Source organism: Colletotrichum jinshuiense, chromosome 5, assembly GCF_051148585.1.
Source record: "Colletotrichum jinshuiense chromosome 5, complete sequence".
Classification (NCBI taxonomy): domain Eukaryota; kingdom Fungi; phylum Ascomycota; class Sordariomycetes; order Glomerellales; family Glomerellaceae; genus Colletotrichum; species Colletotrichum jinshuiense.
In genome coordinates this window covers 53,041-80,379 of record NC_139312.1, presented here as the reverse complement: position 1 = coordinate 80,379, position 27,339 = coordinate 53,041, and the positions used below count along the sequence as shown (strand labels likewise).

Here is a 27,339-nt window from a genome sequence, read left to right as displayed (position 1 = left end):
AGACCCAGAGCTATTGCGGCAGGCTAGAGCGAGACGGCCTGGACGAGATGCCGGCGGGCCGCTATTTGGCGCTTCTGTGCTGTGCCTTGGCCAGATCGACGCAAAACCCGCCTGCTGCCTCTCGTCTCTAGCCATTGCATGTCGCTCTCATTCGTCGGTAAAGTCCGCTTTCTGCAACTTGCTTGCCTGATAAGCACGCCAAAACCTGCTGGATGGGCAGCCGTGCAGAAAAAGTGGGAGGACCTTCTTCTTCGATCCCCCTCAGTTGCGCCCTGGAGCAAGACCGCCTCATATTTCGGTGTCATTCGACTCTCGGATCCGACTCCATCAGTTCTTTGCGTGTTTGGTTTGGTTTGCGAGAATGGGTTCAAAGTCGCCAGTGTATGCGAAAGAAGCCGGAGTGTTTGATGGGCCCAGAGGAGAGAAAGAAGGAGAAGCATTGAATGGTGAGGGGCCATCTAATTATGTCCCTGTCGTCGTCTAAGTAGCGGGCCGGCTTTGCGACGAAATACACAGAGCGGTCTCTTGCGGGCACATACGCACACACGCCCACACGCACAAATTACCCATACAGAAAAGTCCTCTTGTTAATCCAAGTATACAATAGCCTCCCAATACTTCATATCTCTGAAATTTCAAAGGACCGTCCCGGGCCTAATCACATAAGACCAAAAAAAAAATTGCAAAATCAGCGAATGAACGGCTGTTACGTGGTTCAACTCGGAAACCCCCCAAAGCTAGGGTTAACAGGAACCCTCCAGTCCCGCATGGTCATAGTCATCGTCCCTTTCTCTGCCTCCTCCTCCTCTTCTTCTTCGTCACTCGAATTTTCGTTCCGTTGCTCTCGCATTTTCCTTCCCTTTTCGTCGGTTGTCTCCCGCCTCGTAGGCTTGAGGCCACTGATATAGCAATGTTAGCAGAGGTCTGCCCCAAACTCGGTTTACCCCTGAGCAGTTATTCCGCCGCTCCCACCACCTCACACAAAAACAGGTTCCAGCAGGCAATAGAAAATGGATACAGAGAGAAAAAAAAAATTGATGGAAGAAAGTGAGTAGGGGAAGGACAAAAAAAAAAAAAGGGTTTCAACATACCCATCCTGGTCCCCTCGTGCCAGCAAACAACCAGACGGTCGACAATCATTAGGCAGACAACGTATTCACCCTGTTCCAATGCGAAGTGTTCATTTCGTTGATTTGGCGCTCGACCTCCCGCATCTCGACGGACGTCCGCTCGATGGTCGCTTTTCGGTTCCCCTCGCGGTACCACCGCTCGATGTCCCTGTGCATCTTGTCGAGCCGGCGGTGCTTCTTGTCCATATCGTAGCACAGCTTGCACCGGTCAGGATCGTTGATGGTGTCGAACACCAGCTTCAGCCCGCACGTCTCGCCCGTCCGGTATTCCTTGTTGCATTGCTGTTTGAACTGACCCCATCTCCAATACCCGCAGCTCCAACGTGTTTGATAGAAGTAACACATTTTTTTTTCCCGGTCTTTCTCTCCTGCTCAACCCCCCTATAAAAAAATTTCGGGGGTTTTTCTCTTCGTTTCTTTTTCCGTTTCTTTTTCTTTCTCTCTTGTCGATGTTCCCTAGCGGGCCGGTCCGTCTGGCTAGCTGGAGAAGGTAACTAGCCCGTCGATGCGCAAGATGGTGGGGAACAAATGGAGGAGTCAAGAAGAAGAGGAGAAAAAGCAGCACCGAGAGGAGTAGAAGTGGTTCGTTCGGGGGCCTCGGGTACGATATGAAGTCACTGATGCTAGGGACCGGACTGGACTGAAGCAAGACAGAGGTTTGTTAGCCATCTTTTTATTTATGTTTTTTTTCTTCCTTTTCCCCTTCTCCCAAGCTCCCCCTCCCCCTCCCCTCCAATACCATGCGTACACAATGATGCTTCTTGTCACTTGTGTCCAATGATAGTCCCTCCTTTTCAGGGGTAGGTCTTTTTTTCGGCTTGGGTTGTTATGGGGGTGAAGATGTGGAATGACCAGCGTGAAAAGGAGGGGGGTGTAGAAAGAAAAAAAAAAGGTCGAGAATGGTTGAATGGAACTGACCAAATTGTGATATTATTGAGAAGGCCGCAGCAAGCAGCAGCAGCGTAGCAAGTGGCAGTGGTGGCCCTGGCAGCTCGTTTCGACAGAGGGAAGAAAAGTGTCGTTCGCAAACGCGATCGAGAAGTCCCTTTTTTTTGGTTCTTTTTTTCGGCGGAATGGCGGTTGGGCAGCAGCGGTCTCTTTTCCTGGCCTGGTTCGGGGGTGTGGGTAATGGGGGTGCGTCTTTTCGATGTTGCTTTCGCCGGAATGGAACGGCCCCAAGGTGAGGTAATTCGGTTCTTTTGTCTGCCTTTTTTTTTCGAGCTTGATGGGTTCGACTGACTTTTTTTTTATTGTTATTTTTTCTTCCTCTTTGCCGGTTTCTTTGGTGTTTTTGATGTTTCGTTTTGGGACGTTCGTTTAGACCTCACCTCGAGTCGTTCTCTTGCTGTCGAATTCCGTTCTCACATGTAGCTGTCTTTGTCTTATTGTCTCCTCGTATTATCAGAGGGGCATCAAGACTAACTTATACTTCGTGGAAGACCAAGGCCGTTCATTGGGACCCGCACGATGTGTTGTCACGACTGGCACGCATTCAGACGATGCCTCCATACATACGTACACACACTGCACTACACCACGCTACATTATTCACCTACATATGCACATACATACCTACATGATGCACATTACACGGGCCACGGCCATGTCTTTGTTGTTTGACACCTGTTTCCCGTTTGAGGTGTAGGAGCAATATCCAGTTGGCCACCTCCACTTACTCCCCGCCGTTCCAATGAACGAGTCGATCCCGTTTTGTGATCCGCACTCTCCCCCGTTTCTTTTCAGTGACTTGTATAATTGGAAACGGAGGCAGGGGGAGGGGTCAATGTACATTGCCTCCTCTGGAGGGCTTTGTCGTAGTTGCGGTGTCCTTTTTCTTTTTTGCTCGGATATGCCCCGTCTGGTTCGTTTTGTCTCAAATATCCAGTTCGTCTCTATGTACAGACTGCATACAAGACAACGCTAGCCCGCATATATGGCCTGCCGTCGGCCGTCCCACATCTCGAGGCTGAGGCTGGAGGTCATCTGAGGATGTCTGCTTGCCACGTTTATCGTAGCTTCAAAAAACCACTTCCGGGGGCCCTTGTTCGACCTTGTTTCTCCACCTCCAAGCAGAGGTGATGTTCAAGATATCACACGACGTACAAGGGGCAAGAGGTTGGAATATTGGCTTAATGCAACTTGGGGGCAGTAAACAACAGAGAAAAGGCTGTAATATCGGTGTGAGTGGGCATGGTGAGGCGTTGGCAAGAAATGTACCCTGTGCCTGACAAGTTTAGATACGAATTGGTGGGTGACATATTTCTCACGTTTTCCTTCCCTTGCATTGTTATCCATTATCACACATATATTTTCGTTGTTTGGACACGCAGACGCGGCCCTGGCCCTCGTAAGTGTGGTCCATTTATTCGTAGTGTGGCTCGTTTTCCTGTCATTAATTTCTTTCGCCCGTGGCATGTACCATTGTTCCTCTTTCCAAGTTTGTAATCCTCTTCTGCCAGTACGTCTGGCCGCTAGCAAGTCCAAGGCGGACGGAATGCTCCACTTTCTACAAACATCTCATCTAAGTGTGTGCGTCGCTGCAGAAGACTTGCAGGTGTTCCTCCCAGGAACAACCTTGAAACGACGCTGGGACTTCATCCTGGACGTTCCCGCTGCGGGCTGCGACCTGCGAGCGTGATGGGGCAGCATTTAGCCTCCCGCTCGAGACAAGGCTGTTTTTGTGCCCGCGTCGCGTGCGGCCGCTGTGGGGTCAGCCACCCCCAAATTCACCATTTTTACTACCTTCATCTTCCATGGTTCGTCCCGCAGAAGACAACTGTCACCCAGGGGTAGATGAAAGAAGGGTGTTGGATGTTCGGTCGTTGCCCCTGGAACGGAAATTGTCTTGGCGAGGTGGGATGCCAGCCGGCATGAACCATTGCGCTGTCCAGTTTTGCACGGCATTTTTAGTGAAGCCATTGGCCACTCCCCCCCCACACTCTTCCGCCAGATGGATGTATGAACGAAAGACAAGGTTATTCTGAAATCAAAGCTTCGTGCCCGGCCGAAGGCCATTTCACGAGACCGCCCAAGTCTTGCCTGCCGCACAGAACTGGGCCTTCATCGAGGTGGCATCGCTGCAAGGTTGGCAAGTCCGTCGCCACCATCCTGCACCCCCCCGTTCTGCCATCTTCGGTCTACCCTAGGCCTACTCGAGCCTAATTGAGTCCGGGGGAAACCTCCAGGAGTTCAAGCCAGGTACAATCATCTAGGAAGAGAAGCTACCTTGCAACCTCAACCACTCCCCCTGCAGCCACTTGGGCACGGACAAGTCGAGAAACCCCGGACGAGGCCAGCTCAGCATGCAGGCGACATCGATCGCAACATGCCAGAAACGAGAGTCTTGTCCGTCAGGGCTAGGCGTACCAGAGCCGGAAGCCCGTTTCCTGAGACCATCAACTTCATTGACCAATAATCGGGGGCCAGAACCACCTTTTCCATGCATGGTGTGCTTCTTTGGAGGGGGGGCATTCCTCTTGTCTCGCCTCACGACGATGGCTCCTGCCTCTTAATGGACCGAGGCAACCCAAGAACCATGCGGGCTGCTATACATCTAGGTGAACCGTTTTAGGGCATAGGAATTACCGCAGGCCCATCTCCTCATATGAATCTTCACACCTGCCCTAATGTGAGAGATCCGTTAGGCTCGTTACCGTCTGGCTTTGGGTTACGGTATGAGAAGCAGGCGAACGAGTCGGGAATGGTCTTCAAGAAGCCCTTGGGCGTTGGTCGGGGGCCCTGGGCAGGACAACGTGGCGGCCGGCCGCTGGCCACGGCCAATATTCCTTACTGCATTGCATTCGGTTTGCATCACCTAGTTCCCCGCGGAAAGGCAAGTACCTCTGCTCAAGTCACGTTGAAAGTATCTCCCGGTCAAAGGTATTCGTACGCTCACTCCCTTTAGTACTGATATGGTACCCTCCCTGGTCCTGGTTTGTCGATCAGGAATGCGGGATCGCGGCTCCCATCAGTTTTAGGCCCTATTTTCCCATAGTGGTCGACATGTGGCTTGCCAAATCCACCGGACGAAGCTCCCCGGCGACACCCTCTTGGTCGGATTGCGCTCTCATTACCATCCGCAGCTCGCAGATTAACAAATCCAACACTCATTGGAACGAACTCACGCCACCTCTCCTCATGAACAAGAGTGTATGCCAGGTTGCCCTGCGGCAGATCTACAACCGCTGTCAGCGACCAAGACAGGACTTCGATGATCGGGCATGGCCTTGCATGAGATTGGCCTGGCTAGGAGAAACGTATGGCCCAGTTTACCTCCTGAAGGTCAGGCCCGGCGGACATCAGGCTCTGGCGGTGTCCCTGGCAAGCCTAGGCCGAAGGGAAGGGTTCGATCGGGTTCCTTCATTTGCAGCTTGGCATGTGGAATGACATGAACGGTGGGCGGGTCAAGTGGCCCCGCGAATACCCTTCCCAATGTTGGCCCAGCCTAATGACGACTCATCGGGGGTTGCAAGTCGGGGATCCCCTGTGCGGGCTATCGATGCGCTGTCAAGTCGGGGACCGCTTGCGGAAAGGCTTGCGTCGCCGGCTTTCGATGGCACCAGAAGTTGCGCCCTGCATATGCCACCTTTCCTTTGACGCGGGCGTCGTTTACTAGGAAGAGCAACTGACTTGGCGAGCAGCATCACTTGAGGGTGGCTTGGGCAAGACTTCTGCCGGCGGGGTAGCCAGAAATTGCCATGAAGGCGAGGGTGGGCGTAAACATGGCCATAATCGCGGCCCCGCGTTGTTATGAGGCCGAGTGATCCGCGGTGGGCGGGGAGCTGGCCATCGGTGAGGCCGCCCCTCACTCGGTCACCTTCTGAACCACGACTTCGAGTTGGACATGATGGGAAAACGGCCCGTCCCGTTTGCCGTGGACATTGTGTGAGCAAGCCCTCTGCTGGTGGGAGAGACGAAGGAAAGACATGTCGAGACGAGGCTAGGTGGCAATGAAACTCGCGCGAGCTGTGCTTTGGGGGGTCTGCCCATCATGGGGAAACGCAATGTTGCCACTTGGAAACACCTGTGGAGTCCTTCGACAAGTTCACGCTGAGGAATGATGCAGATTTAAGGCCAATAAGCATCCCGGGCTTCCAGAACACGTCCGCAGGCCATCCGAATCCTTGGAATTTTGCGAATCATGTGTTGAAGAAACCATGCACCTTTCTTCGAGATATGATTGGGCGTGGTTGGCGAAAAGAGACGACAGATTAAAGACCAATGACGGGCAGCAGAAACGCACGTCAGTACGCCACCCATGGGAGCCACGAGACTGTAGGGTCCAGATGTTTGGACAGCCAGAAAACGTATTTCGGGTGGAGCAGCAGGGTGAGCTGCATTCCGTCCCAGGCCCGGCCATTATGCCGGTCTGGGCTTCCGCAGACGAAATTTCGGTCGTGTCTCGAGTCCATACAGCTAGCTGTCTTGCCCCATTGAGCATGCGCAAGAAAACGAAAGCAAGATTGGTTGTCAAGGATGAAGGACAAAGGGCGAAGTAGACGACGTCAAAACGGAGCAAGGATGATATCGTGACAGGGGTAACACTTGACGTTGGCCGACCAGGACGGACGTGTTTCTGTTGCAGCCGCAAAGAGTGCTGTATGATGATGTGATTGGCTGGGGTCGAACTTCAAGGCGTTGGGTCGGGGGAATGGGCCGCACCACCACAACGGAAGTCGAGGCAGATTTGACAACGTGCGATGTGCTGCTAGGGGAAAAGCGGATCTTTGAGTGAGAAAAAGAAGCAAATGAGAGTGATGGGTTGGATGGCTGATGGCAGAATCTGGTGTTCGTATTCCACGGGATCCAGTGCACTACTCTGCATCGGGTGTTTGATGCCAATGCCAATGTTTATTTGGCCGGTCCATGCCGTATGATGGTGCGCATTCGATGCCATCCAGCGCACCCTAGGAACCCCGACTGTTGCAGCAAAAGATTGACAAGGGCGGCATGGAAGTTGCAGCCTCGTCTTCGCAGGGTGCTGCGGCATGCATGCGGTTTGCATCCGTCGACAGCATCCTAGGCTGCCCTTGCAGGTCAAGGGCGAGTTTTTCCCTCTCGAGAATGTGGCGAAATGAGGCGATGCTCATAATAGAAGCCCTGTATTCTGCGTTGTCCATTGCTGATGCACATAAAGCTGCCCAAGATGGAACAGGGGCGGGGGCTGTACCGTGGAAGTATCGTGGTTCATGGTTAGGGATGCAGGTGCTATGTTAAGCCCATGCTTTGGCGAGGACGGCAAGCGGTCGAAATCAGACGCAATTACAGGCTGAAGTGCCAACATTGCAAGGACAAAGTGAATAGCAGAGCAAAACGGCCGGGTTCAGGGGTCTTCGGGCTGTCGCATGTGTCAATTGATTGAAGCCCAATGGCTCGATCTGGAGAGTACCGTAGGGGGCAGGCGGAAAGAAGGGCGCGCGTTTTCGTATATCACCCGTCTTTGACCAAGGCCAGACAGTTGGCGGCCCATTTGGAAGCCATCTCTTGTCCGGAAACCTGGCCATGCCCACATCAGGTGCGGTCAGATGGAAAGCAGCGACGTTCTGCCAACCGCCTGACAGGTGGGATCTTGTTCGGCTACCATTGTGGACACGGAAACAAAACCCGCTCTTTCGTTGTTGAGACACATAGGTCGATTCCGAATTGCCCAATGGGCCATGGCGTGGCTTGAGGACGCGGATGGATGTTGGACGTTGAAGTCGCGGTTGAGCTCAGACCCGGGAGGCACTGCTTGAAAAGTGGGTAGTTCGGAGGAGGGGATAAGAAGACGCCCTGGTTCGGCTGGCTGCACCCCCAGCGCCCCGGAATGACGAGGACAGAGAGGCACAGGTAGGCACGGCAGGCAGGGAGAGGTCGCAAAAAGTGCAAGAAGAGAGGAAGCCGGAACACATCCCGTCGTCCTCTGCCTCCGCAGATCACTGGCATATGCCTCAGGTCAATTGCTCGCTGCGACGACGACATCCAGAGTGCCGAAGTGCATGGTGGCTAGGCCGATGCGTTGAAAACAACCGGCCCAATCAATGCATCTGCTTGCTCAGCGTCCGGAGTGCCATCAAAGCTTCCCCATCATCCAGACTATGGACTGAGAAACACGGGGTGGCAGCACTTGGTGCACGTCCTAAGCGCCATAGGTATCCCGTTTATCTTGGGGAGGGGTTTTTGGAGAGGAGAGGAGAGAGGGGGGGCGTTTGTTTCATGCCATGCTCAATCTACTCTCAATTCGAGCAGACGGCTTCTTGTGGAAGATGGCATGGAAGAAAGCTTTGCGCCTCTCGGCTCTCTTGTCAGGAACGCTCATTCCCATCATGGGGTGCGCCGCTTTGTTCGGAAAAGGTCCAACCTCAAATGGAAGTAGGTACCGGTAGTCCACCTAGTCTAGTCGCTGGCGGCTTAGGAAGATACGTACCCGCACCGGCCGCCGGCACAGTGTCAAGTACAACCGTTGCGGATCGCGCCAGTGCAGCGACCCCCTACAAGTTCAACCGGCAGACACTGTGAGCCGGCCACTACCCCTGCCCCCAGTCCCGCCTGGGCCGTGTGACGCAGCCTGGAACGGCGGAGGCGCAAGCTGCAATGCATCTCACACTCGCACTCACCAAGGCACCCAACACAACACACCCCCCCACATCGTCACGCTCTCAGGTCAACCGCCAACCTACCTAGCCTTGGATGGAAGGCGCCAGCGATTTGGCGGGAAGCAACATCGTCGACGGCGTCAACTTCGACATCGCCCTGCCACGACCCTGACACCCGCTACCACCCACCACCTTATCTTGCGCTCTGATCGTGTCCCCCATACCCTGCGTCCAACTTCACCCTCCGTGCCCAACTTCATCCATCCGTCTGTCTGTCTCCGTTGCGCCCCTACCATCTGAACCTCCTCTGATGATTCTCTCGTCGTTGCCCGGCCTCGCATAAGACACTTCCGAGTGGCCTCCCCGCATCGTTGTATCACTCCAGAATTGGCTCGTTTGCCGCCCCCTTCCACTTTCGCTCTTGATATCCGCTCTGCCCAAGTCAGCTCGCGACCTTAAGCGGCGAAGCCACCCCCTCCAAGCGATTCTTTTACCGGTCGCCGGTCTGGCCTTCGGGGGCCAACAGCTCTCTCGGCACGCGCGCGCAAACAGTTTGTTCACACCGGTCCTCCCTCTTTTTCCCCCAGACACGCGCGGCACTCTGAACCTCTGGTCGTCACTCGCCTTTCGGCCCATCTTCTCGTCTCTGACGCGACACCTTCCGCCTCTCTCGCCTCGCCCGAAACACCTGGTTGCTCTCCCTCTCCCGCTTCTTTCCCCCCTTCCCGCTCATCTATACTCGTCCTTACGCGGTCTCGTTACGCAACTCGATACTTGGCGCCACACACGCAGGGCGAGGCAAAGCCCGGACTAGGCCCTGAAGAATCGAGATCTTGCCGGAATCGCCGGCAGCGATTGGCGCCAGCCGGACCACTCGTGTGCCACTGCTGCCACAGCATCCTCTGGTTGACAACCGCATGCGCAGCTCCATATCGTACCGTCCTTGCTGCAGTCCATCTCGGCGGCGGAAATCACTTGCCCTGTTCATGACCATTTCGTCGCTTGCGGGTGACTGAGTCAGCCATGGGCACCATGCACCACAAGATGGCCCCAGGCCACCTCACCTCACCGACCCGCCAGCTTGATATATCACACTCGTCTCCCGCAGTTCTTGTACCCGCCATCGATCATGGCCCTGGTCCTAGCCTTCACTCGCAGATCGACTCCACGTACTCGGCGGTCGCTGATGCCCGACCACGTCCCCAAATAGACGATGGAGTACGTGACGAGCAGCAGCAGCAGCAGCAGCAGCAGCAGACGCTGGCGGCCTCTTCGTCGTCTTGTCTGACGATGTTCCGACGTCCCTATCACACCACGGATCCCATGCTCTCAGAACTTCCCAACGAGGTCTTGCTGCACATCCTCGGCTATCTGGATGTGAATGATCTGTTGTCCACTTCGAGGGTAGGTATTCCCACGCATTGGTGACCCTGTATGAGCTTTTTACCCCTGGTTGCCGTCATGTTCCTCTCCCATCCCTCGCCTGGTTTCGCCCGTGTCGCTGCCCCCCGTTGGCCCCTCCATTTGTTGCTGAACTCTGCTGATGGCACAGACCAATCACCACCTGCGTCACCTGTCCCTCTCGCCAATCCTCCATCACTACCGCCTCCGTCATACGCGCGCAATCCTGCCGCCGCTTCTTGCCTCTCCCTCCCGCCCTTCCTTGGCGGAGCTCATCGCCCGCTCCATCTTTCTGACTCACACGTCCGTTGTCTCCCGCCGGCTGGCCCGCTCTCTGGTATCTATCCGACTATCTCGCCGCCTTGCCTCTCGGCCTTCGGCCGAGGCTCTTGTAGAGCGGTCCGTTCTCCCGCCTGAATGCGTCCCCGGCATGACCATGGTGCAAGTAGCGCCCGCGCTCGTCGCCAAGAGGCGCGCCATCGAGAAGGAGAAAGTCAAGGACGGCCTGAGGAAGTGGGTAGAGGGCGTGTGGAAGGGCGAGGTGCGCCACCGGGAGGAAGACATCAAGAAGTGGGAAGAGAGCAAGGGTGTGGGGAGGGTCTGGCGGCTCAGGCGGTTCTGGGAGAGGGTCTCGAGGGGAGACGGCAGCGGCCTTCGGTAGGCAGCGAACTGTGCTGCAATTTTACGACTGATGTGCGACTCTGGGTTTTGGCGTTGACATGCCGCTCTGGGAGCGGCCGGCGGCGTTTGTTTGGTGTATGTTGGCTGCGCATTGGATATGTATACGATAACGTGTATCATGACGGGGAAGAGGGTGTGCCAGAGAGGTATGCCGAAGCACGGGCGGTCAAGTAGTTCTAGCATGGTATCAACAATCATGGTCCTTTTCCTCCCCCTCTCGTGAACCCTTGTGGCTATTTGGAGTCATTGATCAGGCAATGTGAACCCAGTTAGACAGTTGAGCGTTTCTGTTGCATTAGTTATAATTAGTTCCAGGGTGTGCTAAAGCTATTTCGTAATTGTGTTTGACAGTGTCCGTGTCTTTTCTTTCACCAAGACCAACACCGACATCACCTACAGTGCAGCCTTCCAGTGACTCGTGCTCAACCGCCCGCCAACCATCTGCAATTTATCGTGTTTTCCCGGACAGCAATGCAGCGGCTCCGGATAGTTCGACGCACGCCCATATGCCAAACACCAGTACGCCAATGGTCCAGAGGATGAAGAAAACAAGCAGCATGACCTAAATGTGTTTGAGTCGCCTTTCTAGTCGGGTTTGGAATCCGACGTCGATGCCGGGCACATGTTTAGGTTCCTGAAGACGAAAAGGGGGCTTGTTAGGGACCGAATCATGAGATGTCTTGAATTGTGGCAGAATCGGGGGCTTACAGGTGGAAAGGATTTCAAAGGGGGTGTGATCTTGCGTTCACACTCGGGACATCCCGTCTGTCTGGATCCCGAAAACGACTGGTTGCGTCGAGGGCCGAGACACTAAGTGGGATCAGCATTGGCAGAAGCTTCGGGAACCCCTCGTAGCCAGGAGGGGACAGCGGAAGCTCGCTGCACATACCTCGTCACAGTAGACATGGCCGCAGCTGAGAGGCTGGCAGAACGAGGCACGACAGTTTCTGCATTGGTGGGCGGGCACCGCTGTGACAGGCGACTGCGGAGCTGACGCCGAGGTGTTCTGATCGGTAATGGTGGAGTCGTTCGGGGGAGAGCTTGTGGGCTGGGTTTGGGACGGACGAGCGGTGCTCATTGTATTCGTGGACAGAAGTTCTTGCGTTGGGTTTGCGGCGGATTGCTCCTCTGCGTCTCTCTGAGAGCGTCGGGTCTGCTGGAGCCAACGGGACCGTTGAAGATGGTATCAAACAGAGACGCACTACAATGGAGAGGGTCTGTGCAAATGAAGTTTGGAGGAATGATGTCTGGGAGATGGCTGTTGGGGACACGAATGTTGATGGAGGTTCGCTGTTGAGGATTGGGCAGACGAACCTGGGCTCGAGGAAGTCATATGCCAGGCAAATGTCAAAAGAACGAGGAAGGAGTGATTTCACGATATCTCGCTGCTTCCATTGTTTCTCGTAATACTTTTCTCTTGCTCCCGTAAGTTATGGGCATGCACCTGCCCTACGACAGCGGAGGGTGTACTGGGCTGGTGGTTATGGAAAGCACCATCCAGCAGGAGCCCGACCCAAAGCCTGTTCGCGCCTAAGATTACTAGCGACGGAAGGAGAATGGGCTCTCCGCGTTGAAATTATTTCATGTCTCGCTCTTCCCCGAACTGCTCAGACTCATAAATCGGCCATTGAACGGTGTGAGAGAAAACAACGATGTCCCCCTGAACAAGCAGGAGGTTGGCAAAGAGGCAAAAGGGTGACTTGTGCCTGAATCTCGGACCTTGCAGGTGTGAATGCTACAAATGACAGCAGGCGCGTAAACCGGCCCAGGGACCAAGTGAGAACTGATAAAATCCAGTGCTGGACGATGCTCTCCCATTCTGCTCCAGTTGGGCATGTGCTCCACGACAACTGCCAAATACCAGCCAGAACCCCTGAGGCAGCTGGCGCCGGAGCTTGACATCCGACGGCTTCCTTCACAAGCGATCACATTTGATTGCACCACTCAAATGGGCATTATGGCCCGGGAAAGCTTCAATGGGGGCCCAGCTGCCACATTCTTCCCTGGAGCAGTTAGCATTACGGGACCATCCAGAGCGATGGGATTTTCTCATAGAGGCGGAACATTCACACAATTACGGTATATTAGAGATCATCGTGTGCTCATAGAAGTTTCTCAGCTTCGCTATTTCCCTTCCCTTGTCTCAAAATCCCCTCCAGGCCCTTGCTGTGCTCGGCAATACCCCTTGGGTCATTTGCGGCCGAAAATTCGCACTACAAAGCGGAGAGCTCTTGGCCCCCATGAATTCTTTATGATGGCGACAACTCCGGCTCTTCCAAAAGTGAGACTTTGGTCTCGGAAACTGCCGCGAGGTCTCACAATTATGTTTTGAACGATCGTCGGCAGGTAAAAGGATCATTATGCGCCAGGCGGCCTCGAACTTCAGGGGACAAATACAATCGACACCCTTAAAAAATGGTCTTGCAAGGCACGCCAATTGGATTCTGTCTTTTGATGCCATTCTTGGCCTGTCAACCAATTGAATATTTCCCTCGCCTGCCGGTCCACACAAGATTGGCGAAAAGATGAATTACCGTCCGCCAAGTCGGACATGCATTTACACTTCCCCTGAAGACGACAATTTACCCTGCCAGTCTTCGCCAGAGTAGCCTATTTTCCAACCGACTGATGCGGTGCCACAGCTTCCTACTTCAACAACTTCACAGCAATGATTACCTATTAGTTTCTGGTATCATGTCTACCTGCCGTAAGCCATCGTCAGAATGCCCGCCACGACAACCTGCGCCAGCGTGTAGCTGGATACCCATGAACCTGGCTGCGAGGAGTTAGTTCACTGTACAGAGGGTATCAACACCGGGCTCACAATGAGGGGAATAGGGGGGCTTGTCTTACCTGGTGCGCGTCCAAGTCTTCGTCAGAGGCGGAATTGCCGTGTGCTATGTCGAACGCCGTCAGACCGCCCATTCGGCTGGCCTGGTGCGGAGATAATCCAGGATCCAAGAGCCGCAGGGGAGTGTAGCTAGAGGCGTCTGGTGTTTCCTCCCTCCACGAATTGCCTATAGGTTGTAGTCCTTCTGTCGGGTCACCAATGCGTCGATCCTCGCTAGGCTCAGGAGTTTCTGTCATTTCGTGCATCGACTCTTGACCCCAGCTGCGGCCAACAGGAACCGTTCCGTTGTCATCCTCGTCCCCGGACGTGTAAGACATGGACCTCTGACCCTCGGGATCGACTCTGGGTTCAGGCTCGGGCTCCTCCTCATGCCAGTCGCACACCCAATCCGCATCCGCCTCGTCGTCTCGGCTGCCGTGCCCGTGTTCGATTTCGAGTGCGTTTCTGCGCCATGAGCATGCCGTCGCCGGGATCGTGCGTCCTGCCGCGCGTGTTTCGTCATCTTGAGCTTTTCTCCGGCTGGCCCATTTTCGGAGCGCCTCCAACTGGTCCTCCAGCTGCGCCCGCTGTTAGCCTTTCTTCGGGTGATGGTTCTTTGGTTTCATAATTGAAATCGTACCATGACCGAACGTGGGATACATAGCTTGCGATCCTCGTCCAATGCGCACTCAATGATCGTGCGACATGTCGGGCATTGAGTGAGGATGACGTCGGTTCGGCAACTACTCTTGCCGTAGAAAACGCAAAGCTCACCCGATTCAATGAACCACTTGCGTATGCACTACACAATCCACACTCAGTCAAACTCAACTTTTTTGACAATATTTTGGCGTACGACACCTGTACAAAGAGGCAAGAAGGGGGAGAGACATACTCTTATGCAATAGCTGTGCCCGCATGAGGCAGTGAACATCTTTCGTAAAGGCTCATAACAGATGCTGCAAGCGCTATCCTCCACCATGCGGTCCAGCATCTCTCGGAGGTCGTGGAGTTCCTGGGCTTCGTCCGAATCGATGAGGTAGTCGGCCGGCCGGCCGTTGGCCTTCCGGAGTAGTCGACGGTCTTGGGCCGGCGCCATGGTCCCGGGAGCCGTCTTGTCTCGGTTCTTGCAAATTGACTCAGCCGGATGCAGATGTCTCAATGTTTGGGGCTTTGTCTTGATGTGCGCCAAGAACCGTTTTCCCGCTGTATATGATTTCCGCGACTGCAACAACGTCCGTCGGCTGACGTTTAGAGGAAGAAGAAAGGTGGCTTGAGGTTTTCGGAGATGCGCCTAGATTTCATGGCCTATACATGTGTACTCGGTGGTGATCATGGATAGAGTTCACGATTTTCCGGGGTGCAGCACACGATTGCTTCACGCACCCAAGGAACAGCAGATGTCAAACAGGCTTTCAAATCAAGGGTTTCAATTCTCAAATGAAGAAATAACAGAAAAAAAAGTAGAAACCCCAAGATGCTTGGGCCCAAGCTATGCAATGCTGTATGACCATGCTACCCCCTCCAAAAAAAAAACAAAAAAACAAACCGCCTTCACCATATTCTCTTCGTAACCATTTCATAGCGGTGAACTCCGTTGTAGTCCCCTTCTTGAGGCTTCTCTGGCTTCTGGGTTCGTCCCTTGCCGCCCTTCAAGCCCTCTTTTTCATCAGCGTGTATCCACCTTCGTCTCTCCTCCGTGACTTCGATGTGGCCATAACCGCCAATTCTTTTGCCCTTAGCATCGTAGTACTCGCGCTCCTCTTGACCAGTCGCAACCATGTGCTCCTTGCGCTTCATATTGGCATACCTGTTGCGAGAGTACCGCAGCAGAATCATACCCAGCAAGAGCTTGATGATGAGGAGAACCAGGAAGGCGATGAAGAAGACCACGATCATGGTCACCGCCGCAATGACATCGTCGCTGGTCCAAGTCCACCATGCCCAGCTCCGGACGCTGGGCTCCCCATACGGATAGCCGTAAACGGCCCGACCCAAGGCGTCGCGAAGCAACGTGTCAAGGCGATCGAGAGCAGCCACCATGACAGGCGATGACGGCGTTGCGGACTCGACAGACAAAGACGTCTGGGTGGACTCTGGGAGGGGAGTAGGGATCCGAGTTGAGAGGAACATGTGATACGTTTGTACTGAAGCCCGGATGAATAGGCATGACAACGGGATGACTGCAAGTCCAAGGCGACGTGTCAGTGAGGGCGTGACAAAGGCCTACAAAGGGTGTTAGCTATCAACAATGAATGAAGTCTACCGGGGGTAAAGTTACATTTGTGTAGTAGTCCTTGCACAAAATGTCTAAGATGCGGCTGTAAAACGTCGGTTTGATGTTGTTAAACTTGTTAATGTAGGCGTGCTTGATGGTGTCGACCAGCATCTCACTACCAATGACAATGAGGAAGGGCGAGAGAACCTCGCCAGACCAGACCCATGATGGAAGTATTGTGAAGCTGAATGGTAGAATCGATGGACTGTGAAGGGGTACAGAGCCTCCTCCCATGTCGCCGCTTTCAGAACCAGCCCCTGGGACAGAAAGCCCGCCGACTTCCACAATATTGCGCATGCCGATAATGAATAGCATGATCCATAGCTGGAATCGCTCCACAATGTCCGCACATGTCAGCTGAAACAAGTTGTCCTTTTCGAAGCGCTTGAAAACCGTGCTTTTGATCTCCACAAACTGGTTTGAGATCATGAGCGTCAATAGTGCATTTGAATAAGAATTCACAGCCACATTGAGCGTAATGACCTGATAGTACAGCGCAACGGAATGGATGATGTTGTAGATAAGAGCAAGGACGAACATGCCCAACGGCAAGAGGACCTTGGAACGACCAGAGCTGTTCCTGGACAATGTTTCGGAGCTGAAAAGGCACTCAAAGATGTCTTGTCCCAGAGCTGACAAGAGGCGATCACCGACCTGGAGGCCACTTGGTTAACAAGGGCGACGTAAGAGAGACGCTAGGATTACTTACCTCAAGGACGTTGTATATGACGTAAAGCTTGATACCGTCCTGGGCACGAATGAAATGATACATCCGACTGGCATCCAGTTTCATTAGAAACAACGAGCTGCAAAGGATCACGGCACCTTGCAACAGGTCGGCTTTGTGGAAGGATGACAGATTGGATGGCATCGATTTCGTCCTACGGTGTCGGTGGGTCCGGTATCCTGAAGCGTGAGGGGGAAGATGACCGGCAGAGCCATTAATCTTATAACTGACTGCATGCCCATTGCCATTCATCTTGGCCTCCTGTTCGACAACCCGATTGCCATTTGCCTTAGCATCGAATTCGAGGTGAGTGGCGGGGACATAGTCAGGCGATCTGATGTCTGAAGCTGGTATGGGGGCACTCTGTTCTCTCGGTCGGCTTTGACTTCTGTCACGGCTGACAATATGATCAGTGGCTTCCGGCTGGGCAGATGAGGCAGTCCTTGATCTGGGTCGCCGGGCTCTGGCCCATACTCTGCCCATTCCAGACCAAACAAAACCGATCATCCACCGAGCCTCCTTGGCCGCCATATAACCCCACCACCTGAACAGGACGCCGAGGGCGATGCAAAACCTCATGGGCAAGATGGTGAAGTTGTACAGCCAAGCATCAAGGCAGGCCAGCGCTCCAAAATAGAGTGTTCTTTCGAGAAATGACGGCAGCAGGAGAACATTCTTGAGTCTTTCCCACTTCACGACGTAAGACTCGTATGGGATATCATTCGTATGCGAGTGGTGTATGTACAAAGGGCTCGGTCGTTGAGCTGCTAGTTCTAGCTGAAGATGCGTCGGTATAGACATGGGTGGGAGGGGTATCGAAGGGGGGAGAGGCGACGGCGGGAAAGGGTCATTTCTTTGTACTTTGGTCGGCGGTGGCACTTGTATCTGCGGTGGTTTGCTCTGGGTCGGTGGTTGAAAGCTGACTGTGTTGAAATGGCTGGCCGCCTCTAGGTTCAGAGGCGGTGGCCGAGCAACGGTGTAGAAGGAATTTCGGCGGGGCGAGGTTGCCTGTGACTGCGATTGTCGTCGGTTCGTCGGGGGTGTCGAAAGTGTTCTCGCAGTAATAGGACGTCTCTGTTCGTCCTGGTTTCGGGCTCTGCCGCCTCCGTCTGTGGCAGGGCCGTTTGCTCGTAAAGAGTCCGGCTGGCTGAGGATCGACTGCCGGATGGCTTGCAGCTGTTCTGCAATGCGCGAGCGCGCCGGTGGATTTTGATCGCTAGTTGCTTGATCGGGAACAATAGCAACGGGTAGAGCCTCGGGCACCGTGAGTTGCTGCATCCCCGCGATGGACAGTCTCCTGACATTATCATTGCTCTGAGTTTTCTTCATGGATGTGGAACTCGATCCGGCCCTGGCTCTTGAGTTCGGGGCACCATCCTCCTTGCCCCCCTCGGCGTCCTTCTTTTTAACCGCGGCCGCAGGCTCGGAGATTGACGACGAAGTCGAGGATTCCAGATTATCAGGCTTGCTATGCGTCGAGGATGCGTCGGAGGACTGTTCTTCGTCGGAGTGACCGCCGGGTATGGTAGGGAGTGTCGAGGTAGGAGGGGCGCTCGCGGAGACGTTGGATGGCGGAGGAAGTGGAATGTGCGAGACTCTGAGATCGGTCTTGGTATTTACAATGCCGTCGTCGCATGCCTCGTCCTCGGAAGGGATTGTCGGCATGGGCGGGAATGACTCGATCGGCTCGGAAGGCATTGCGGCCGGATTTCGAGAAGCTCCATGGTTATCGGCCCCTCGTTCCCCGTGCTGGTCACTCTCCGACATTCCCAAACCCTTCACTGTCTTTCTTGAGCGATAGGCGGCGGCGCCATTCGCTTGGACTCGTGGACTGGCGGACGGCGCAAAAAAATCTCAATCGGTGGCCGGCTTCATGCACCGGGTATTTTTGGACGGGTTTTTGGTAGGTCTAGTGTCGTGCCGAGCGATTCGAGCGGTCAGCCTTGCAGTTTGCAGTTCTTCAGAGGCTGCGTGGGGGAAATGGTTGCCGACTGGGCGATCTCCAAGAACGATTGGATTGGTGGCCGACAGGGAAACCCAGTGCCCACGACGCGGCAGAAGCCACAAGAGGACAGTGGGGGACACTAATTTGGATCGAGATGGGCCTGCGGGTACTCCGTCCTGTAGCGGGTGACGTATGGGAACAGGGCCGTGCACTTTTTGCCGGATTCCCGGTGTGGCCTCGGTGTGGCAGGGTGAGGGCCGAGAGAGATTTCGGTAAAGAAGTGCTCACCGAGGGATTGGCCATCTCCACGAGCAGCAATCTCACGCCCTGCAAACACCTTGCATAGATCTTCCCTGGGATCATGCTCTGGAGTGAGGCAGTTTCTCTTTAGGTCGTGATCGATGACGTTGCCTTTCTCAAAATGGCGGAATTAAGAAATCTGCAGAATTCTTTTTCTTGGCTCCGGTATTCGCATCGCTAACCCCGAACGTAGGAGCTGCCCAGCGCCGGGCTGCAGACCGAATCGGCAAGATGAACAGGTGGGTAACTTGCTTAACCAACTTACATAGTATAATATACACTATTGTGTACTCGTCGGGTCTGCATCGGCGACTTCATAGACCCTATTGCCCCATGGCAGGCCGGCGCTACCTTATGTCCGCTACTGCCACTGGTTTAATGCCGGGCCGGGACCGCACCGGTAGGGAGAAGCCCCAGTGTAGTTGGAATTTTTTTCTCCTGGCAGAATCCGAGGCACACGAAAACCTCGGCGAAGTGGGGTGGAAGCGTCTTCACCATGGAACGGCCCTCGGAAGTCTAGTCCGTGTCTGTCTTCATCTGGGTGGTATCTTGTCTCATCGGGAGGGGCACGGAGTCTGAGGGTCAAAAGTCTTCGCGCCCAAGCAACATCCAGTAGATTCATCGCGTTGTGGGGATCGGAACGGATCTTGGCCCACCCAAAATGCCATTTCAAGGCCCGTTGAAAGGGGGTCCAGTACGCCATGGAAATCATTCGCTTGGTAAGTCATGGTAATGCCTCACGTCAACGCCTCGGCACTCCTGATCCGTGGGCCACCCATCATCCGTGAGGCCCCTCCACCAGTCCTCGATCTCAGACTCTTAAGCACGCCAGGACCCTTCCCTGCTCTCGTCTCAGTCAACAGGTTTCCTAACTCTATCCTTTGTGCATTTTCTCTCCAACCAATCCTCTGTAAATATACACAAAATGGCGTCCAACCCTCCCGGACAGTGCTGCACCGTCGGCGTCAAGCACGAGTAAGAACATCCGGAAATGCCCCGCCGATTTACCCCTCCCCCACTTCACAAAGCTTGTTGCTTTGAGACCTGCACCAAGCACATGTAGTCCTACGTCAGGCACTGAGAACCATCCACACCTCAACACATCATTTTATCGAGGATCTAGCGACCATTGCTCCCACGGTCGTCAAGGAGTTGGCTAACAGTGTTTGCTATTTAGAGGCACCCCTCAAGGCAAGAAGATCTCCGTCGCTGGCAAATACGAGGGCTACCTTGCCGAGGCCCCCGCCGACAAGGCGCACAAGAACGCCGGTATTCTCTTTGTCGCCGACGTCTTTGGCATCTGGAACAACAGCCAGCTGCTCGCTGACCAGTTCGCTGCCAATGGCTACACCACTCTGATTGTCGACCTCTTTGACGGCGACCAGTTGAGCCTGCCTAACCCCGAGGGCTTCGACATCTTCAAGTGGTTCGCTGAGGGCAGCGACGGCAAGCACCCGCACACCAAGGAGCAGGTCGACCCTATTGTCGTTGACTCCATCAAGTACCTGCAGAACGAGCACGGCATCACCAAGCTTGGTGCCGTCGGATACTGCTTTGGCGCCAAGGTATGTCGCCGTGAACCTTGTATACCTTGCGAGACTAGAGATTGGCTGACACTTTCCGTGCGCTCAGTACGTTATCCGCCACTACCAGGACGGCATCAAGGTTGGCTTCGTTGCCCACCCCAGCTTCGTTGACGAGGAGGAGCTCGCCGCCATCCCCGGCCCCCTCTCCATCGCCGCCGCAGAGACTGATAGCATCTTCCCTGCCGAGAAGCGCCACAAGTCTGAGGAGATTCTGCAGAAGACTGGCCAGCCCTACCAGGTCAACCTCTACTCTGGCGTTGAGCACGGCTTTGCTGTCCGTTGCGACCTGAGCAACAAGGTGCAGAAGTACGCCAAGGAGCAGGCCTTCTACCAGGCAATCTCCTGGTTCGACGAGCACCTGCTGTGACTAGACGACGAGAGGGTTGGAGAGTCAAAGTTATGAATAAATGAGGCGGCTGCTCCATGGACGGCGTCGCGGGAAGTTCGGAATACCAATTGATGATTAGCACTGCGAGATAGGCTCTTTCATGATGCATGGAATTTAATATGCCTATCTCGACACCCAATTACGTCGGTTCAAACATCCTTCTCTACCCAATTACCCTTGGTGAAGTTCACACGTCGACCTGATGCTGCGCATATCGACGCCACGATATGTGCAATGCTTACCTTTGGAAACACGCTAGCATCAGTCATCTTAGGCTCGTTGGCCCTCAAATCCTACCCCGTGACACAGTCATCCTCCCTCGGCACCATCTGATAGATTGACATGAAGTGATACACACTGAGAGACTGTCACCTAATATAAGCATCGGCTTCCTTGCCGGTAACATCCCCGCAACTAGTATCGACTGTGCTGGACTTGGCGCCGAGGACAAATTGCTAATTGGAGCTGGAAGGCAACCCGTCTCGCTGAAGCTCCATGTAGTTTGAGAGAGAGAAATCAAGCTATATCGCGTGGTGCTGTCCAACCGCGAGGTTCTGTGATCTAGTGGTGGACAGTATGAGGAACGCCGGGGCAATCAGAAAGAAGCGGGCTTAACTTGTCCTTTCGAAAATTGCTGAATAAGTGTACCCTTGAACGAGAGGTGATGGCATTTATATTTTTCAAAGGTATCAGAAGCATCCTTGTCGAGATGCTGCACGCCAGCCACGTTCTCTGGCAGTAAGTCATCAATGGTATCAGATTGCAATGTTATTCTGGAACCGTCAATTGAATTCGCGTGGAACCAGGAGAATGGCATGGCATGTGGTGTTACAATAGGAGGATAAAATATCCAAGGCATGGATTGACTAGGTAGACTCGAAAGGCGATTCTGAAGGTAACGTGAACCGAGAGATTGGACCTGACTCCTAGATTCGGAACAGAGGGAAATCATGCTTCTCCCACTACTCCTTTGGTACACCGTCGCTATGAGAGCTGTTCATGGCCTGTAATAAGTGTCTAGAACCAATGTTCAGCTCAAGGGCGATAAATCATTTTGGCCTTCAATAAACTTCCGTATTATCATAGCTTCGGCAAAGGGCATCTAGATGATATATGGTGTTTTCACCATTGTTGAAGTACGACTCGCACCCCTCCTCTCTCCACTGAATGTTGCCAAGCTCCACTCTCTTATTCTAGTTACCAAGTCCACTGCGTATGAGCGTCAGACCGTCAATCCTCGCATACCCGTCAAGGTCCGAACAACATTGCTGCGGATCTTGCATCCGCTCCGTCTCTGGATCTAAGGGCACTTGGCATTGTTTCCGTTGTCGAGAGTGGATGCACGATCAATCCAGTTGTCTCTCACCTCGCCCTTGGGGATGATGGTGGTAGTCACGTCAAGGCTCACAGTGGGTCAAAAGACAAGGACACAGGCCACTGTGCCGCCTTAATGATGTCAACTGCAAGAGCTATTCATTTGTATGAATACAGACGAGGACATGGTCAAAGTCTTTCGGACAACGCTAATGACGTTGCCATTACGCTCCGGGTACGGGCAAATGTAAGTCCAGACCAATGTTCCTGAGACTAAATACATAACCCGAACCAGGAGATCTGGGACCGCTTTCACAAAAGATTGTCTACGAAAGAATAAGGGTGTCTGCAAAGCCCAAGTGACAAGAGTTGCAGGAGCAGTGCTGCCGATTAAGACAGCCCAAACCGTCCGATAGTTTTACGTTATTTTTCACGTTAGGTCAGCTCCTCAAAGTGCGGGGCGTACCAAATCTTTTAGGTTTCTTCTACGAAAAACGTGAGACTTAATCATATGCGAGTGAAGGCTGGCGCGTAGCTGAGGGTGAAAAATGATACATTCAAGCCTCACAATGCGCCGCGACTCCAATGGGCATACATTGAGCGGTTGAGGGTCGGCAACGGTGAAACATGCACTGCAATCCAGTTCCCTCCAGCAACCTTGGCCCGTGCTGTCGGGTACTGGTAGCGAGGTGAAATTAAGACGGCGGATAAAGAACGCTAATAGGGATCGGATGGAAGCTTGTCATTTTCTGCTGGGAGAACAAGCACTGGCAATGGGTCAATCCCATCACTGTCATGCCTTTCCCTTCCGCACCGACCGCTGGTTCCAACAGCGGCCCGCTCCTAGTCCTCGGAGAACAGGACTATGCATCTCTTGGATGCCTTGCACAGCCCCCGAAAAATGGAGGACCTCAATGTCAATCGGCCTCGAACTTGCTTCTTCCACGTCAACATGCCTTGCCTTGCCTTGCTTCTTGCATCACCGCCCGTCAACAACAATGGCGGAGCCCCTTGCAATCCCGCTGCCTGTTGCACGGCAAAATAGCGCCATATAAGCCACGAGCTAGCGACCGATAGGGCTATTGGGTAAGACAAGGGGGCCATGCCATGCGGATGCATGGGGTTGAGTTGGCGATGGAGCAACTTGGAGATGGCTGGGCAAGCTAGTCACTGCACACTGCACACTGGACACTGGGCCGACACCACTGATCGCACTGGTCGGTCGCAGTCCAGTCAATCTGCTGCCAGCGGCTGTGCCGTCGCGCGCTAGCCCATTGTGCAGCCTCGTCTCGTCCTCGCCTCTTCGATTTCGACACACGTCAGGTCCCTCCAGGGTCTCTTCAGCTGAACCTGCTGATCTGCCAGGAAGCCCGGCTACCCTACGCTTCCCATGGCTTCATCGACCTTGGCCATATCCGTCCCCCTCCCCGTGCTGGCCCTCGTCTCCGAACCACGCGATCCTACTGTCAATTGAACGAACCAAACCGTCGACGCATTTCCAGACACCGACTACGAGCCACAGCAAACCACGACAAAACAATACCTCCAAAACCCCTGACCGCAACCGGCGGCTATGGACGGTATGGACGAAGCACAGTTCAACAAGACCCTCGAATTGATCAACAGCAATATCAACGACGATGACAAGGAACTGTTTGTTGCCGTTGCGGCCCTCGTCATATCCGTCGTCGCTCTGCTTGCGTCCCTACTCCAAGTTGCCCAGCAATACTACGCCTCTGCCGCTGGCTACAGCAGTTGTGGCAGCAAAGTCATAGGCAAATGGTCCGAATCCAAGAGGCGACTCCTCAAGTTCACCGAGTTCCGTTTCGAGGTCCAGTTCGAAGCCCCCGTCATCTTCCTGTGCCCCCCGGCGAACACCAAAGGCCCGGTGAAGAACGCGCCAATCATCTTCATTGATGGATCGGAACAGAGCTTGTTGGACAGTCGTTCAGACCTCCAGGACCAAACCCCGAAGGATGTCTCCGACAAGGAGCTTGTGAAGCAGTCAGTCCACACGGCGGACAATGAACGGGCCTCATGGGTTACGCTTCTTTCCGCACTGCAGAAAATGGAGAACGAATCAAGAGAATGGCAGAGGAAACAGTACGAGCTGAAAATCAAAATGCAGCCGCCCAAACCATCATCTCAGGTCGAGACTGTAGAGGACATCGAAAGAGTCCTCAAAGGTGTCAGTGGCAACTATACCTTGACCGTGGCCATACAGAAGAAGCTCAGGAGCTGGGATACAATGCCGGCGAACGTTAAAAAGCCCTATGCCACAACGACGTGGTGTCACGTCGTTGAAATGTTGGCCATGCTGGGTGTATACTGGGTCGAATTCAACAGGACAAACGACAGGTACCGCGGAGAAGGCAACGGTTATACAGTAACGGGAGAGAAAGTCAGCGATCTCGGCATAATGTTCACTTTCCAGGTCTACGGACGCAGTCGCTTCGAGAGTAACCGCGTCATTCCTGTCGACGAGACCAAGGAGTTTTGCTTTGGCTTTGTACCGACCATTTACCGCGCCAATTCGGACAATCGACGGCTAAAATTCCCCAACGATGAGCCCCGAGATCTGTCAACGCTGAATTTCGCCAGCAACCATGAGATTGGAGAAACTCTGGTGTTGATCGGCTGCAATACCAACACTGTGAACTACTTTTCGGCTAGTTCCAAGGCGCGGGTTGACCATTTGTTTCCTGGTAAGTTTTCTGTATGAGAGAGAAGGGGAAAAACAGAGTACGGTTTAATCTGACGGTGCTTGTACAGTTGCATTTGAGATCGTGGGAATGCTGTCGCGTACACTTCACATTGAGAAGAGCGCGTTTCGCTTGCTTCCCAACCCAACTCATTATAGATGGGACACGAAAAACTTCTCCTTGCCTAGACTACTTGATGCATACGCCAAGCAGATGAACAAACTCAAGGCGGACCAATTGAATCCCAGCATCGTTGGAAAAGCAATCAGGAGGAATATTAGGAGCATTCAAGGGCATATCAAAGCTCTCCCTACCGCCTCCCACCGCGGCAACTGGCTGAGTTTGCCGCTTATGGATGCTTTGCATTCGGCTCTTGACGACACGGACGAAATCTTGACGGCGAGGCTAAAAGACCCTCGGCCGCCAGTTGCCCGGAACTACACGACACGGTCTGGCTTGGACCGGAAGGTTTCCGACAAGCCAGGACAGCCGTCGGATGGTCACACCGAATCGGCTATAGAGAGCGAGCGGCGTCAAACGGTGCAGGATGTGCTCCGAAGCCACATTCAGGAAGTGCTAGCCGGTTTCAACGAAAAGGTGGAAAAGTCGACACTGAAGCCCTCGGGCAACAACATTGCCCTCGACACCAAAGCAAGAAACCAGCATCGCTTCGAGGATATTGATGCTGCACCTCCTGAGCTCAAACAAGAGAAGCTCATGGAAGTTTACTTCAGTGTGGTCCGGAAAAAGGTTATTGCAGAGTCTCAAGAGTCAACCGACAGGCGAGAATCGGTCTCGCCCACGGCTCCAATGGTGGGCTTTGGCGGCATCAAAAAAAGACAGACGAACTTCAGCACCCGGACGGTAGAGACGGTGGACGACAACGAGTCAATTATCTTGTATGACTTGGGCGAAGACGATGTCAGCCACGAGGACATCTGGTGCACCCTTGTGTTCCGGATGATTTGCTGGCTCATGCTGCACGATTTCCACAAGAAGGATGTCCAGGTTTCAAAAAGTGAGCTGTTGGGTAGCCGTCTACCAGTCTACATCTCATAACCAATAGAGGAAGAGGAGGTTGACGGCAGCTCCGATCATCTGCCGGCATTTTTCACGCATTTTCAGGCTTCCCGGGGACAAAATTGGACAGATGGAATCGATTGGGTCGATATTTTCCTCGCCTTTGCTTCTTCTCCTTTCTTTTAGCATGCGAGCGAGCGACATACCATGACCCTGTGGCGGATTCAAACTGCACGATAGATTTCTCGTTGTTTTACGAATGATGACAGTTTATTCATGACTTGATGAGATGTCTCGCTTGAGGGAGCTGCACTGAGGTGGCCCCCGAAGAAGCAAACTGCATGAGTGGCCATGCCCTGTTTGGGGTTGCTTGCATGCCCATCCGTAGTGAACAAGAAAACGCTGATCCAAGTCCACGCGCAGTTTTCAAGCCGGGTGGTTCTTGAAGAGGCAGCCCGGAGTCCGGGGAACGAGAGATGGGCGATGACCCACGGATGCGGGGCCCGTCGCTGGTCTGTCGCCGAGTGCCCGACGCTCCAGCGGTGCAAAGTGGTTGCAGTTTCCCTTTCCTTGGTGCGTTGGTTCTTTGGTTCTCGGCGTGCTCCGGGGGTATGAAGTACCGGGGGCAGAAATCCAGTGGACGAGGGCGCTAGTCCGGATCGGGGTGGACGGCGGCAAACAGGGGGAGCAGCGTGAGCAGAGAGGCATGCAAGAGGGAGCCTGGACATGGGCTGGGGCGAGGCGAGGGGCAGGTAAGTCAAATTAAGGCAAAGCGAGGCGAAGAGAGGGAGGGAAGGAGGGTGGCTGAAGGGGAGACGAGGAAACGAAAGACTGCAATGCTTACGAATCCAGAGGCGTCTGGCAAGAGTGGCTTGTCAGCTGAGGGACCTAGACCGATGCTTCTAGAGGCACCTTAGTTCTCTGTTGGTAGTTCGTGTCGCATCTTGACGTGTGATGGAAGTGTGTTGCTGCTGCGCGTATCGGAGCCGGGTGACTGACACGAGCCGCATTGCATGTCACTCCCTGTAGTTTGTGGGTTGTGGGTATGGATACAGAGCGCAATAGTTCAATGTCACGAAACGGAACTGCTGTCGGAACTCCTTCATTGACAAGCACAAGACGCAAACCTGCGCGTTTGCTTCCTCGTGCAGCGAAGCCTGCAACTATGGAGAACATATTTTTAGCCTTTTTCGTTGCAGAAGCAGAGCAGATCAGAGGGACGAATGCGGAGGGATGAGGACAGTGAGGCAAGTGGATGGGCGAGTGGGTTGATGCACGCCGGCGCAACTCGACATTCGCAGTAGACGCCCCGTAGTGCGATGCCGTTACAATGAGCAGGCGCGACGCGCGCATCTGTGCGGGTTCAGGGCTGTGATGGGAGCCTTGTCTGGTCTTGACTGGGGGTTTGTCGTTGGTGGCGCCTGTCTCTCCTCCCCAAGCCCTCTCGCAACGCATGTCTTGGG

The 27,339-nt window shown here is 54.0% G+C and overlaps 6 protein-coding genes across 6 annotated transcripts; 3 read left to right on the top strand and 3 right to left on the bottom strand.

Moving 5' to 3' along the window:
* Window positions 1-1,139: 1,139 nt before the first annotated feature.
* EsH8_V_000017 (uncharacterized protein) lies at window positions 1,140-1,475 on the bottom strand (the record flags this gene model as incomplete). The annotated part of the gene is made up of 1 exon (XM_083272533.1): window positions 1,140-1,475. One exon carries the CDS (start codon window positions 1,473-1,475, stop codon window positions 1,140-1,142), a length of 336 nt encoding a protein of 111 aa, XP_083125248.1.
* Window positions 1,476-9,727: 8,252 nt separating this feature from the next.
* Window positions 9,728-10,766, top strand: EsH8_V_000016 (F-box domain-containing protein; the record flags this gene model as incomplete). Its single annotated transcript, XM_083272532.1, has 2 exons — window positions 9,728-10,108; window positions 10,257-10,766. 2 exons carry the CDS (start codon window positions 9,728-9,730, stop codon window positions 10,764-10,766), a joined length of 891 nt encoding a protein of 296 aa, XP_083125247.1.
* Window positions 10,767-13,484: 2,718 nt separating this feature from the next.
* EsH8_V_000015 (uncharacterized protein) lies at window positions 13,485-14,715 on the bottom strand (the record flags this gene model as incomplete). Its single annotated transcript, XM_083272531.1, has 3 exons — window positions 13,485-13,562; window positions 13,640-14,194; window positions 14,512-14,715. The coding sequence occupies 3 exons, from the start codon at window positions 14,713-14,715 to the stop codon at window positions 13,485-13,487; spliced, it is 837 nt and encodes a 278-aa protein (XP_083125246.1).
* Window positions 14,716-15,170: 455 nt separating this feature from the next.
* EsH8_V_000014 (eukaryotic membrane protein family-domain-containing protein) lies at window positions 15,171-18,319 on the bottom strand (the record flags this gene model as incomplete). Its single annotated transcript, XM_083272530.1, has 3 exons — window positions 15,171-15,842; window positions 15,898-16,548; window positions 16,604-18,319. 3 exons carry the CDS (start codon window positions 18,317-18,319, stop codon window positions 15,171-15,173), a joined length of 3,039 nt encoding a protein of 1,012 aa, XP_083125245.1.
* Window positions 18,320-19,791: 1,472 nt separating this feature from the next.
* On the top strand, window positions 19,792-20,819 carry EsH8_V_000013 (dienelactone hydrolase; the record flags this gene model as incomplete). The annotated part of the gene is made up of 3 exons (XM_083272529.1): window positions 19,792-19,841; window positions 20,044-20,431; window positions 20,499-20,819. 3 exons carry the CDS (start codon window positions 19,792-19,794, stop codon window positions 20,817-20,819), a joined length of 759 nt encoding a protein of 252 aa, XP_083125244.1.
* A 2,908-nt stretch (window positions 20,820-23,727) lies between these two features.
* Window positions 23,728-25,915, top strand: EsH8_V_000012 (uncharacterized protein; the record flags this gene model as incomplete). The annotated part of the gene is made up of 2 exons (XM_083272528.1): window positions 23,728-24,859; window positions 24,927-25,915. 2 exons carry the CDS (start codon window positions 23,728-23,730, stop codon window positions 25,913-25,915), a joined length of 2,121 nt encoding a protein of 706 aa, XP_083125243.1.
* Window positions 25,916-27,339: the final 1,424 nt, after the last annotated feature.